Source organism: Silurus meridionalis, chromosome 9 (genome assembly GCF_014805685.1).
Source record: "Silurus meridionalis isolate SWU-2019-XX chromosome 9, ASM1480568v1, whole genome shotgun sequence".
Lineage (NCBI taxonomy): Eukaryota > Metazoa > Chordata > Actinopteri > Siluriformes > Siluridae > Silurus > Silurus meridionalis.
The window spans coordinates 20,633,517-20,649,069 of NC_060892.1; the positions used below are offsets into that span (position 1 = coordinate 20,633,517).

A 15,553-nucleotide genomic window follows, 5' to 3' on the forward strand; every position below is an offset into this window, starting at 1 on the left:
AATGCCGATATGACAATACAAATCACGTGGGCCAACTATGGCTCTAAGTTAATATATGTTGTGCCTCTAGGGCCCTGATATAAAACACTGTACTGCTACTATAGCTCTAATGCTAATTATGTTGTGCTACTATGACTCTAATCCAAATAATCTTGGCCAACTATGGCTCTAATTTAAAATATGTTGTGCTACTATGACTCTAATTCAAATATGTTGTGCTCTAGGGCCCTGATGTGAAACACTGTGCTGCTACTATAGCTCTAATGCTAATTATGTGTGCTACTATGACTCTAATTCAAATTATGTTGGCAACTATGACTCTAATTTAAATTATGTTGTGCTGCTATGACTCTAATTCAAATATGTTGTGCTACTATGGCTCTAATTTAAAATATGTTTTGCCACTAGGGCCCTGATGTAAAACACTGTGCTGCTACTATAGCCCTAATGCTAATTATGTAATGCCGATATGACAATACAAATCACGTGGGCCAACTATGGCTCTAAGTTAATATATGTTGTGCCTCTAGGGCCCTGATATAAAACACTGTACTGCTACTATAGCTCTAATGCTAATTATGTTGTGCCTCTATGACTCTAATCCAAATGATGTTGGCCAACTATGGCTCTGAGTCAAATGATCCATTGCTACTATGTCTCTCTTTCAAATCATGTTGTGCTACTAAGGCCCTGATGTGAAACACTGTACTGCTACTATAGCTCTAATGCTAATTATGTTGTGCTGCTATGACTATAATTCAAATTATGTTGGCAACTATGACTCTAATTTAAATTATGTTGTGCTGCTATGACTCTAATTCAAATATGTTGTGCTACTATGGCTCTAATTTAAAATATGTTGTGCCTCTAGGGCCTGATGTGAAACACTGTGCTACTATAGCTCTAATGCTAATTATGTAGTGCTGCTATGACTCTAATTCAAATCATGTTGCCCAACTATGACTCTAATTCAAATTATGTTGGCCAACTATGGCTCTAATTCAAATATGTTGTGCCTCTATGACTCTAATTCAAAGTACGTTGTGCTACTATGGCTCTAATTAAAATTATGTTGTGCTGCTATGACTCTAATTCAAATATGTTGTGCTGCTATGCCCTTAATGTGAAACACTGTGCTGCTACTGTAGCTCTAATGCTAACTATGTTGTGCTACTGTAGCTCTAATGCTAATTATGTTGTGCTGCTAGGCCCTGATGTGAAACACTGTTGTGCTGCCATTGCACTAGTTCAAAACATGTTGTGCAAATATGGCTCTAATTAAAATTATGTTGTGCTGCTATGACTATAATTCAAATTATGTTGTGCTGCTATGACTCTAATTCAAAGTACAGTGTGCTACTATGGCTCTAATTCAAATATGTTGTGCTACTGTAGCTCTAATGCTAATTATGTGTGCTACTATGGCTCTAATTTAAAATATGTTGTGCTGCTATGACTCTAATTCAAATATGTTGTGCTACTATGGCTCTAAATCAAAGTATGTTGTGCTGCTATGGCCCTAGTGGGAAACACTGTTGTACTACTAGGGCGCTAATGCGAAATATGTTGTGCTACTATGGCTCTAATTCAAATTATGTTGGCCAACTATGGCTCTAATTCAAATATGTTGTGCTGCCATCACTCTAATTCAAAAGATGTTGTGCTACTAAGGCCCTGATGTGAAACACTGTTCTGCTACTACAGCGCTAAAGCTAATTATGTAGTCTTACTATGACTCTAATTCAAAAGATGTTGTGCTACTATGGCAGTAATATAAATTATGTTGTGCTGCTAAGGCCCTGATGTGAAACACTGTGCTACTATAGCTCTAATGCTAATTATGTGTGCTACTATGACTAATTCAAATTATGTTGGCAACTATGACTCTAATTTAAATCATGTTGTGCTACTATGGCTCTAATTTAAAATATGTTGTGCTACTGTAGCTCTAATGCTAACTATGTTGTGCTACTAGGGCCCTGATGTGAAACACTGTGCTACTATAGCTCTAATGCTAACTATGTTGTGCTACTATGACTCTAATTCAAAGTACAGTGTGCTACTATGACTCTAATTCAAAGTACAGTGTGCTACTATGGCTCTAATTCAAATATGTTGTGCTACTATGACTCAATTCAAATAATGTTGTGCTACTATGGCTCTAATTTAAAATATGTTTTGCCACTAGGGCCCTGATGTAAAACACTGTGCTGCTACTATAGCTCTAATGCTAATTATGTAATGCTGATATGACTCAATACAAATCATGTGGGCCAACTATGGCTCTAAGTTAATATATGTTGTGCCTCTAGGGCCTGATGTGAAACACTGTACTGCTACTATAGCTCTAATGCTAATTATGTGTGCTACTATGACTTTAATCCAAATGATCTTGGCCAACTATGGCTCTGAGTCAAATGATGCTTTGCTACTATGGCTCTAATTCAAATTGTGTTGTGCTGCTAGGCCCTGATGTGAAACACTGTGCTGCTACTATAGCTCTAATGCTAATTATGTAGTGCTGCTATGACTCTAATTCAAATCATGTTGCCCAACTATGACTCTAATTTAAATTATGTTGTGCTACTATGGCTCTAATTCAAATATGTTGTGCTGCTAGGGCCCTGATGTAAAACACTGTGCTGCTACTATAGCCCTAATGCTAATTATGTGTGCTACTATGGCTCTAATTTAAAATATGTTGTGCTACTATGGCCCTGATGTGAAACACTGTTGTGCTGCCATCACTCTAATTCAAAAGATGTTGTGCTACTATGGCTCTAATTCAAATTGTTGTGCTGCTAGGCCCTGATGTGAAACACTGTTCTGCTACTATAGCTCTAATGCTAATTATGTAGTCTTACTATGACTCTAACTCGAGTTATGTTGTGCTACTATGACTCAATTCAAATAATGTTGTGCTACTATGACTCTAATTCAAATTATGTTGTGCTGCTAGGGCCCTGATGTGAAACACTGTACTGCTACTATAGCTCTAATGCTAATTATGTGTGCTACTATGGCTCTAATTAAAATTATGTTGTGCTACTATGACTCTAATACAAATTATGTTGTGCTACTATGGCTCTAATTCAAATAATGCTGTGCTACTATGGCTCTAATTCAAATCATGTTGCCCAACTATGACTCTAATTCAAATTACGTTGTGCTTCTATGGCTCTAAATCAAAGTATGTTGTGCTGCTAGGGCCCTGATGTAAAACACTGTTGTGCCGCCATGGCCCAATTTAAAATTATGTTGTTCCACTGAAGCGCTCATGTATATTAGGTTGTGCTGCTAGGGCGCTTATGGGAAACACTGTTGTGCTGCCATTGCACTAGTTCAAAACATGTTGTGCAAATATGGCTCTAATTTAAATTATGTTGTGCTGCTATGGCCCTGGTGTGAAACACTGTTCTGCAACTATAGCTCTAATGCTAATTACACAGTGCTGGTATGACTATAATTCAGATTATGTTGCACTGCTATATAGACCTGATGTGAAACACCATTAGCATTAGAGCTATAGGAGCAGAACAATGGTGTGCTACTATGGCCCTGATGTGAAACACTGTGCTGCTACTACAGCGCTAAAGCTAATTATGTAGTCTTACTATGACTCTAACTCGAGTTATGTTGTGCTACTATGGCTCTAAGTCAAATATTGCTCTGCTACTATGACTCCAATTCAAATAATGCTGTGCTACTATGGCTCTAAATCAAAGTATGTTGTGCTGCTAGAGCTCTGATGGGAAACACAGTTGTGCGACTATGGCCCTAATTCAAAAGATGATGTGCAAATATAGCTCAAAATTAAATTATGATGTGCTACTATGACTCTAATCCAAATGATCTTGGCCAACTATGGCTCTAAGTCAAATATTGCTCTGCTACTATGGCTCTAATTCAAATCATGTTGTGCTGTTATGGCCCTAGTGGGAAACACTTTTCCGCTACTTTTGCCCAAATTCAATTTATGCTGTGCTGTCCTGGCCCTGATGTTAAACACTGATGTGCCACTGTAGCTCTAATGCTAATTATGTAATGCTGATATGACTCCAATACAAATCATGTGGGCCAACTATGGGTCTAAGTTAATATATATTGTGCCTCTAGGGCCCTGATGTGAAACACTGTGCTGCTATTGTAGCTCTAATGCTAACTGTGTTTCACGTCAGGGCCCTAGCAGCACAACATACCTTGAGTTGGAGTCATAGTTATCATTAGAGCTACAGTAGCAGAACAATGTTGTGCTACTATGACTCTAATTCAAATATGTTGTGCTGCTATGGCCCTGGTGTGAAACACTGTTCTGCTACTGTAGCTCTAATGCTAATTACACAGTGCTGGTATGACTATAATTCAAATTATGTTGTGCTACTATGACTAATTCAAATTATGTTGTGCTACTATGGCTCTAATTCAAATAATGCTGTGCTACTATGGCTCTAATTCAAATCATGTTGTGCTGTTATGGCCCTGATGTGAAACACTGTTCTGCTACTATAGCTAATGCTAATTATGTTGTGCTGCTATGGCCCTGATGTGAACACTGTGCTGCTACTATAGCTAATGCTAATTATGTAATGCTGATATGACTCAATACAAATCATGTGGGCCAACTATGGCTCTAAGTTAATATATGTTGTGCTCTAGGGCCCTGATGTGAAACACTGTGCTGCTACTGTAGCTCTAATGCTAACTGTGTTTCACGTCAGGGCCCTAGCAGCACAACATAACTTGAGTTAGAGTCATAGTTAGCATTAGAGCTACAGTAGCAGAACAATGGTCTGCTACTATGACTCTAATTCAAATTATGTTGTGCTACTAGGGCCCTGATGTGAAACACTGTTCTGCTACTATAGCTAATGCTAATTACACAGTGCTGGTATGACTATAATTCAAATTATGTTGGCCAACTATGACTCTAATTCAAATATGTTGTGCTACTAGGGCCCTGATGTAAAACACTGTGCTGCTACTATAGCTAATGCTAATTATGCAGTGCTGCTATGACTCTAAGTCAATTCATGTGGGCCAACTATGGCTCTAATTTAAATCATGTTGTGCTACTGTAGCTCTAATGCTAATTATGTGTGCTACTATGGCCCTGATGTGAAACACTGTGCTGCTACTATAGCTCTAATGCTAATTATGTAATGCTGATATGACTCTAATTCAAATATGTTGTGCTGCCATCACTCTAATTCAAATATGTTGTGCTACTATGGCTCTAATTTAAAATATGTTGTGCTACTAAGGCCCTGATGTGAAACACCATTAGCATTAGAGCTACAGTGGCAGAACAATGTTGTGCTACTATGACTCTAATACAAATTATGTTGTGCTGCTAGGGCCCTGATGTGAAACACTGTGCTGCTACTATAGCTCTAATGCTAATTATGTTGTGCTGCTATGACTCTAATCCAAATGATCTTGGCCAACTATGGCTCTAAGTCAAATGATGCTCTGCTACTATGGCTCTAATTCAAATATGTTGTGCTGTTATGGCCCTGATGTGAACACTGTGCTGCTACTGTAGCTCTAATGCTAATTATGTTGTGCTGCTATGACTATAATTCAAATTATGCTGGACTACTGCAGCTCTAATGCTAATTATGTGTGCTGCTAGGGACTCCAGCCCTGATGTGGCTACAGGGCCCTGGTGTGAAACACTATACTGCTACTATAGCTCTAATGCTAACTGTGTTTCACATCAGGCCCTAGCAGCACAACATACCTTGAGTTAGAGTCATAGTAGCACAACATTGTTCTGCTACTATAGCTCTAATGCTAATTATGTAGTGCTGCTATGACTATAATTCAAATTATGTTGTGCTGCTATGGCCCTAGTGGGAAACACTGTTCCGCTACTGTGGCCCAAATTCAAATAATGTTGTGCTGTCCTGGCCCTGATGTAAAACACTGTGCTGCTACTACAGCTCTAGTGCTAATTATGTCGTGCTACTATGACTCTAATTCAAATCATGTTGCCCAACTATGACTCTAATTTAAAATATGTTTTGCCACTAGGGCCCTGATGTAAAACACTGTGCTGCTACTATAGCCCTAATGCTAATTAGGTAATGCCGATATGACTCTAATCCAAATGATCTTGGCCAACTATGGCTCTAAGTTAATATATGTTGTGCTCTAGGGCCCTGATGTGAAACACTGTGCTGCTACTATATCTCTAATGCTAATTATGTAGTGCTGCTATGACTATAATTCAAATTATGTTGGCCAACTATGACTAATTCAAATTACGTTGTGCTTCTATGGCTCTAATTCAAATCATGTTGTGCTACTTTGGCCCTGATGTGAAACACTGTGCTGCTACTATAGCTCTAATGCTAATTATGCAGTGCTGCTATGACTCTAATTCAAATCATGTTGCCCAACTATGACTAATTCAAATTACGTTGTGCTTCTATGGCTCTAAATCAAAGTATGTTGTGCAAATATGGCTCTAATTTAAATTATGTTGTGCTGCTATGGCCCTGGTGTGAAACACTGTTCTGCAACTATAGCTCTAATGCTAATTATGCAGTGCTGCCATGACTATAATTCAAATTATGCTGGACTACTGCAGCTCTAATGCTAAGGTTTGATTACTTACCTCGTTATACAAAAGGTCATATTCAGCGGGCGGCGAGAATTGCTGCCCCCGCAAAGAAGACCGCTCTTTGTATGAAAAAATGGGTGGCTCTTAAAAGAGCCGTTGGTTTTTATCTTAAAGACGGCGATAACACGCTTTACTTTGAGCTGGTGTACTTGGTGACGGCCTTTGTGCCCTCGGACACGGCATGCTTTGCAAGTTCACCGGGAAGCAACAGGCGTACGGCGGTCTGGATTTCCCTGGAAGTGATGGTGGATCGCTTGTTGTAGTGAGCGAGACGAGAAGACTCACCGGCGATGCGCTCGAAAATGTCGTTTACGAAGGAATTCATGATGCCCATAGCTTTAGAAGAGATGCCGGTATCAGGGTGCACCTGCTTCAGAACCTTGTACACGTAGATAGCGTAGCTCTCCTTCCTTGACTTTCTGCGCTTCTTGCCTCCTTTGCCGGCCGTCTTCGTGACAGCCTTCTTGGAGCCCTTCTTGGGCGCGGTCTTTGCTGGATCAGTGGGCATAATGCTGCTTCTCGAGGAAACTTCGAGAGAATGAAAAAGGGCCGCCTCGCCGCCTCTCTATTTACAGACCTGCATTGTAATTACGTACAAGGGAAAGGAGTCGTATTATTGGTCACAAATCCAAACCTCATCATACAAGGCTCCGCCCTGGTCCCATCCTCTCCAGTTCCCTCTCCCCGCCCCACGCTTTGTTTCCCTGCCCGCCGTTTTGTGCGCGCACACGCACAGACAAATATGGTGTATATATATATATATAGAGAGAGAGAGAGAGAGAGAGACTTTGAGACAAAACTGTAGTGCTTGTGCAAGGTTTTACCTTATTAGAATATATCTATAATTATTCCAAATTCTATTAGTCATATACACTTGAGAAAATAGTTCTTTCCTCCCCTTCTTCGCCACACACACACACACACACACACACAGTAAAAGAAACAATAGCTCATTTTGTAATATTTGGGTGGCTCTTAAAAGAGCCGTTGTGTTCACGTTATTTGGTAGGTAAGCATTTAGCCGCCGAAGCCGTAAAGAGTGCGTCCCTGGCGTTTCAGGGCATACACCACATCCATAGCGGTGACGGTCTTTCTTTTCGCATGCTCGGTGTATGTGACTGCATCGCGGATGACGTTCTCCAAGAACACCTTCAGTACACCACGAGTCTCCTCGTAGATCAGACCGGATATACGTTTAACACCACCACGGCGAGCCAGACGGCGGATAGCCGGCTTAGTGATACCCTGGATGTTATCGCGCAGAACCTTACGGTGGCGCTTAGCGCCTCCTTTGCCGAGTCCCTTGCCACCCTTTCCTCTTCCAGACATGGTGCTGCTCTCACAAAGTCAAGCTGCTCAATAAAGAAGCCCCGCGCAATGCCCGCCTATTTATTCTCTCTCCACAGGACCTACTTGAGAACAGGCGAGGGGGCGGACCTAAAACCAACGATCACACAAAAGAATGTCTTCAAAGCGAAACGCCACAGCCGTTAACATGCTAGAGTCTTGTACTGCCTCAGGCTTTCTGTCAACACAAACATAGTGATATATAAATAGTAATAGTCATGTAGTGGAATTGATTTAATTTGGTTTTTGCTCACAGCATGGTACACTCAATGCAGTTCAACACACAAATATTTGAATTGAGAATTATAATCAGAACTGTTTTGACTCAGTTGCAATTTTTATTCCAGTAGAAGTATAAATCAAATTGCAGTTCTTGTTGCATTAAGTAGGCTTATATCATCATGAGGAATGCAAAATATTGCACACACTATGCTTTCAGTTACTTACACACTGTGCCACTACTGACCAGAAAGGTGTAAACCTGATGGGGGACAAAATATTGAGCTACTGTACATATGCAATTAAAAGGTTTTCGCATATCCCAACTCATCTGGAAGCTGGGGTCAGAGCGCAGGGTCAGCCATGGTACGGCGCCCCTGGAGCTGACAGGGCTAAGTGCCTTGCTCAAGGGCTCAACAGTGGTAGCTTGGCAGTGCTGGGGCTTGAACCGCTGACCTTGTAACCCAGAGCCTTAACCACTGGACTACCACTGCCCTGCTGCCACCACTACCAGTAGTAGTAGTAGTAGTAGTGTTAATCTTGTACTATACTTTTCAACACACAAGAAATATAGCATGACTATTGTAGGAATGGCCCATGATTATTATTAATATTAACAAGCATTATTCTCATTTCTATTAATGTGGTACTACAGTGGAACCCGGTTATGTCGATGTCCTAGGGGGGTGCCAAAAAGCATCGAGGTAACCGATGATCGAGGTAACCGATGCTCCTATATATAAACCACTCATTCATCCACACTCCTTGTCAGTTATTGTTGGTATGTGAAGGTGTTTGATGCATGTTTGTCTGTGTTTTCCCTGTCACACGTATTCCTATGCGTTTCTTCCTTTCCGGACTCCACACGCTCTCCACGGCTGCAAAACACACGTATATAATTGTTATGCAGGTAACTGTGCTTTACCTCAGCTCATTACGCTGCATAACAATTATATACAGTATTATTTATTTACCTAAATGTAATTTAGTATTAATACTGCTAAAAAAACAGGGCAAAAATTGTTAATAAATGGGTTTCGGTGGAGGTCAGGAACGGATTAATTGGTTTTCCATTATTTCTTATGGGCAGAGATTTACCAGTATACAATACAAACCACCGTCGATTCCTCAAAAAATTACAGTAGTGAGATGGTGAAGTGGCATCGATAACTAATATTTTCAAAAGCCGGCGTTTGGTCATGGAGATCGAGATAACTTTTGAATGTTGAATGGTAAATTTGCGCCCCCTTGTGCTCGAGATATCAGGGTTCGGCGACATAATCATTAAAAAATGCTTAGAAAAAGCGAGAATTTGGCGGTTCCACTTATAAAACGTCGACTTAAAAGGGTTGTTGAGGTAACCGAGGTCGAGATAACCGGGTTCCACTGTATTTGCATTAGCAGTAGTAGCAGTAGTAGTAGTCGTATTAGTAGTAGAATTAGTAGAAGTAGTAGAAGTAGTAGTAGTAGTAGTAGTCAGTTATCTATATATCTCTCACATAGGTCAGGAGATTATCGTAATATTTGCATCAAGCATCAGAATGAGTGAGCATTGTGTGTACCTACATGGGCTGTAGAACATTGAGTAAATATATGTATATTATTTATCCAATTCAATAGGACGAAGTTTCAGAGACAGATGATGCTTCAGATACACAGTCACTTCTATAGCACAAATATTTTAATGGCACCTTAAAAAAGGAAGAAATGTTACTTTATTGAGAAAACATATTTGCAGATGCAAATATGAGTGCAGGAACAGGAACTCACAAATCATTCGTGAACATCATTCCACCACAGCAGGAGCTGACAAGCTGAGCAATCCCAGTGCTCAATCTGCACTAGTGTCCAGAAGTATATGGACAGGGCCACACACTTTGTCTATGAGTGTGTGCATCTTTTACCTATGCTGCAAAATATGCAGTAAGGTCTCTTGTATTTGGACAGTGTCACGCTGTATAAACTGTCAATCAAACTATTATTCTAGAACTTATTGCATCGTGACACATTTTTATTGGTAACTGCTCCACTTTTTTTACAAACTACACTGGATAAACAGGGCTGCTTGTTTCCTCTCCCTTCACCTCTGTGTGGGCGTCGGCCCAGAGTAACTGTGACCCCGCCTTGTCTATGGCGAGTCTATTTGGCCAGCCCAGGTTATTACTGATCAGAACCACACGGTCGGATCCGTCCATCGCTGCTCGCTCCAACTTGGCGTGTTCACCTCAGTCTGTCCAGTACATGTAGCTAAAAAACATGGACCATATATATACATATGGGTCACATTTCAAATAAATCACCATCCATCTACCCCTAATCAGATTGATCTTTAATAATTCACAAAAATAAACTTAAGGACTTATGGAAACAGACAGATGCTTTAAACCTGACGGTCAGGCGCATGGCGTGCCATTCGGGCGTGGCAGACACAGGTGGGTACAGCCGCCGTTATTCTGACCACAACAGTTAAAACCTGAACGAAACAGAAGGCTTTAATAACTTCAATAATAATATTGATAATAAAAAAGATGAGTGCAGATTGTGTAACACAGCACACTTGGTGATCTCTTTCAAGCAACACTGCATGTGTCGATTCATTTAGCCTCGATGTTACATATGCATGTTGTGTGACAGGACTTATATCATAAATAAAAATAAATTATTAAATAGAAATTCATTACTAAATTATGAAAATGTGCTTAATGAAATATATATAACAAAAATCTCAAATTCTTTAAAATTTTACCAATACTGGGTAAATACTAGGATGGATCGTACTTGCCGAAAACCAATTAAATCAACCGATTTTTAAAAGAATACTGAAAAATAAAAAAAACATAATTCTCCATGTAAAATAGTACTGAACTTTATTACAAAAAGAAAACAGTTCTAAATGAAATAAATATAAATGTGTTACTTAAGAAATATAAATATATAATCAATAAATACAACAGTGTAGCGTGCACTCTCAGCTGCATCAGCAACAGACGCAACCCGGAAAAACTATCGGATTTATCGGCAAAACCTCTGAATCGATCAACCTCTACTTTAAGCACACTGAAATAAGGACATCACTTCTCCTGAGCTTATTCACCTCATTTCGTGATACAGAGCGATGGCTCGGGGGCTGTCCAGGTTTCTCCACACCAGAACTTTGCGCATTTCTTTTTTTTTATTTTTAGAGTTGATTTTAAAACTCTTTGTAAAAGCACACTATATCAGCAGTCTCTGTTAATGTCATTTATTAATAACAACAATATTTAAACCATGGAGGTGACTAAGTCCTACTGAGACACTCAGTAAGGTGTAGCAATTACTAACACGCCGAAATAAGTTATGAAAGATTACATTACTGTTCTTAGAACTTACAATTTCCTTAAAATCCCATTTACATGTTATTATCAAAAAACAGCTTGTAGAATGAGTATACTACAGTCCGTGTGTGTGTGTGTGTGTGTGTGTGTGTGTGTGTGTGTGTGTGTGTGTGTGTGTGTGTGTGTGTGTGTGTGTGTGCATCCCGCTGTGGCTCTGCTGATCCTGCAGTCACTGATAATGCATCTAAAGGTCATTCATAAACCTCATGTTGATGCTGCTGCTTTTCACCAATTTCTAAACTCAATATTCTCCAAAAGCCACTTATCGGTTCGGGTTTGTTCGGCTTGAAATTACCTACTTTAAAATTCATCCTGAGAAGTGGGTCATTAATAAAATGCCATTTTTCTTTCCATCATAAAACCGTAAGTTGAATAGGAGTTTAAACTGTAGACTTTCAGCTTTATTTTGAGGACATTTGCATCAAATCAGGTAAATCGTATAGAAGTTATGTTTTTTAAGCATGCTGAATCTGAGTAAAAATATAGATCAAAACACATCATAACCCATTACATCATCAGGTGGTAACTCAGTGGTTAAGGCTCTGGGTTACTTATGGGAAGGTGGGGGGTTCAAGCTCTGGCATCTGAGCTGCCACTCTTGGGCACTTGAGCTAGGGCCTCAACTCTCTCTGCTCCACAGGTGCTGAAACTTGTCTGACCCTGTGCTCTGACTACATCTCCTACATCACTGGGATATGTGAAGAAATAACAATTTCCCTGTGGGAGCAATAAAGTATTAAAAATACTATTTTAATCAGTAATGATAAGGGAGCAGTTTAACTGGCAGCCATATCATATGAAGTGGTGCTATTCTTTTGCTTTATAAGCCAATCTTTACTTTCTTTACTTCCTATCAAAGGTGATTTTGATGTTTGTCTCTGTCCATCTGTCCATTAAATGATGCAATGAGCTGTGCAGACATAAAAAAATTAAAATTACTGTACAAAGACCCTCTGTATCCACACTGGTGTAGACTTCTCCTGATTGTTGACATTAAAGGGTGTTCTTGATCTAGCTGACTGTTTCTCTGGCGTTTTCCTTTACCAGGAAAATAATTTATCTGTCATCCATCACAGTGTTTTCTGTGGTCTTAAGGGTCTTCCGGTGTTCCTGACTTTACTACTGCTTTCTTTTTTGTTTAGGAATGTACTAAATACCAGATTAGGCCACAACTAACATTTACTCTGTCTGTTTGATTTATTTTTTTTTTTTTTCAGCCTAATGGCTTGATTTATGTTGCAGTGGAATCACTTTGGACTTCATAATGAGATTCTAAAGCAACTGCCACACCAAATCAATTTAAGATATCTTAATGACCAACTTGTAAGTAAACTGAAATGAAATGAAACAACAGTCCTCCAGAACCCTGATGCTACATACAACAACAATCACAGAACAGAAAAGACAGGGCTAAGGACTAGTAAGTGTCCTCGCCAAATAAAGTACATGTGTGCAACCTGGTGCAAAGACAACACAAGACAGTGCAAGACAATACAGGACAGTGCAAAGACAACACAAGAAATATCTCCACTAGTAAACCTGTTGTAAAGAGACAAAGTGAACAGTAGCAAAAAATGTAAACACAGTAGCAAAAATGTAAACAAAATTTTGTGCAAAAGAGAAAATAGCAGCAATCCAGAAAAGATGTGCAAAAACAGCATGTAAACACTTTATGGTCATGAAGTGATGTGAGTGGTACTGAAGACATGGATGTGCGAAGTTGGTACGAGTGTGTGTTCAGATCAGTCACACAGTTTATTTGACAGGTGTGTGCGGTCGTCCACAATGCTGTTTGGCTTTGTGGACGCAGCGTGTGGTGTAAAGGTCAATGATAGAGGGGAGAGTGACTCTGATGATCTTCTCAGCTGTCCTCACTATCCTCTGTAGGGTCTTGCGATCCGAGATGGGGCAGTTCCCAAACCAGGCAGTGATGCAGCTGCTCAGGATGCTCTCAATGGTCCCTCTGTAGAATGTGGTCAGGATGGGGGGAGGGAGATGAGCTTTCCCCAGCCTTCTCAGGAAGTAGAGCTGCTGCTGTGCTTTTTTGGTGATGGAGCTGGTGTTGAGTGACCAGGTGAGGTTATCCGCCAAATGAACACCAAGGAATTCGGTGCTCTTGACGATCTCCACTGAGGATCCATCGATGATCGGTGAAGAATGGTCACTCTGTGCTCTCCTGAAGTGAACTCCGGACTGACTGAGGTCTCCCAGTAAGGAAGTCCAGGAGCCAGTTACAGAGGGAGGTGTTCAGGCCCAGTAGGCTCAGCTTCTCAATCAGGTGCTGAGGGATGATCATGTTGAATGCTGAGCTGGAGTATATGAACAGCATCCGTACATAAGAGTCCTTGTTGGTGGGTGAGGGCCAGATGAAGGGTCATGGAGATGGCATCATCCGTGGAGCGGTTTGGACAATACGCGAACTGCATGGAGTCCAGTGCGGGTTATTTAATTGTTTTCATATAACAATTTTATATTTCAATTATCTACACAAATCATGCACAGAGCCGGGAAAAAGGGTTACGGACCCTCAGTCGTGGGATTTATATCTTTCAGTCATTAGTGTAGGACATAAGCAGGTAAAGCATGACCAGTAGGAATGCCTAAATTAGATTTGGTTGCTTGAATTCATGCCACAGCAAGCAGCGGTATCAAGGTGCATGAAATTGTAATTTATTTAATTTCTGAATGCTTAAAAGGTTTTTTAGGAGCTCTATTGTTGGGGAAATAGAGCAAGGCCAAAAAGTGGACAAAAAAAGGATTGCCAAATATGGCTATGGTTTGCTTTTATAGGCTTTTCTCACATGGGCGCGCACACACACACACACACACACACACACACACACACACACACACACACACACACAGATGTCAATAGTAAAACTATTTGAATATGGGCAACTATTTTATATTAGCATAAATTTTGGTCAGCCTGCCAATTTAGAATTAAAAAAATAGCTGCAATTTCAATGAAAAGTACCCAAGGCATTTATTCGCTTATCCATACCTGGAATTTGTAACCTCATATTTTTGGAGTTCACACATCACTAAGCTCATTAGCCACATAAAAAAAAATAAAAAAATTTTGTATTTTAGATCTAGGTAGAAAGCTGTTCCATTACATGATTAGCTTGTAAAAATGTTTTGAACTTAGAATACCTTCAATAAGTAAAAATAAATTCACTTTAAGATAAATTCACTTCATATTAAAATATTTTAATTCTGTTTGCTTTGCTTCACCAAATGCACCAATACTTTAATAGACAGCCAAAAACATCCGGAATTTCTGACTACTTACCACACCGTGGCATTACTATACGACCTGGAACCTAGAGGCCATGTGTAATATGGATCAGGCAGGGTGTAGAAGAGGTGTTTAGCATCAAAAGCCTCTATTTTAATGTGTAGTAATGTGTTCACTCAGCTGAAGCAAAGACAATGACCAAATTTCCCGAAAAAGTACCACAAAATTTTTTCTTTTTACCATTGTCTTATTTGCAGGTTAAGTGTGAATATACGTATGTATGTATGTATGTGTGTGTTTTGCATGTGCTTGCATTTTGACTAGTTTGGGACGCAGCACATTAGGGTGTTGCTTTTTTCCTTTAGCTTATACAATAAAACTTTCTTTCGGCTTCTCCCGTTAGGGGTCGCCACAGCGGATCCTCCGCACGTTTGATTTGGCACATGTTTTTACGCTGGATGCCCTTCCTAACGCAACCCTTGGGACCGGCACTGAGAGTGGCCGGGGATGGTTCCCTGACCGGGAATCGAACCCAGGTCGCAGCGGTGGGAGCGCTGCGTCTTAACCACTAGACCACCAGGGGACCTTTTAGCTTATCCAATGATTCTGGGTAAAAAAAAAAAATGTCTGGCAGTGTATTCTTAAAAGATTGTTTCTGATCCAAGATCAGCAGTAGCTTGCAGCGGCTGCTCCGAAACCAAAATGGTGCTACTTTCACTTTGTAGCCGGCCTTACACAACATATGGA

The 15,553-nt window shown here is 40.1% G+C and overlaps 2 protein-coding genes and 1 non-coding gene across 3 annotated transcripts in view; all 3 read right to left on the reverse strand.

Moving 5' to 3' along the window:
• The window catches only part of LOC124391283, a 25,414-nt gene extending 16,869 nt beyond the window's left edge, over nucleotides 1-8,545 (reverse strand). The window contains exons 1-3 of the mRNA XM_046857758.1: nucleotides 7,671-8,545; nucleotides 7,083-7,103; nucleotides 5,637-5,652 (exon numbers count right to left, since the gene is read on the reverse strand). Coding sequence (XP_046713714.1) covers nucleotides 5,637-5,652; nucleotides 7,083-7,103; nucleotides 7,671-7,954 — 321 coding nt within the window. The 5' untranslated portion in view covers nucleotides 7,955-8,545. The remainder of the gene's footprint in view (nucleotides 1-5,636; nucleotides 5,653-7,082; nucleotides 7,104-7,670) is intronic.
• Nucleotides 6,702-7,299, reverse strand: LOC124391281 (histone H2B-like). Its single transcript, XM_046857756.1, has one exon. The coding sequence runs from the start codon at nucleotides 7,131-7,133 to the stop codon at nucleotides 6,756-6,758; it is 378 nt and encodes a 125-aa protein (XP_046713712.1). The 5' UTR covers nucleotides 7,134-7,299; the 3' UTR covers nucleotides 6,702-6,755.
• A 6,772-nt stretch (nucleotides 8,546-15,317) lies between the features above and the next one.
• On the reverse strand, nucleotides 15,318-15,390 carry trnag-ccc. Its single transcript has one exon. It is a non-coding gene; the product is annotated as a tRNA-Gly (tRNA).
• Nucleotides 15,391-15,553: the final 163 nt, after the last annotated feature.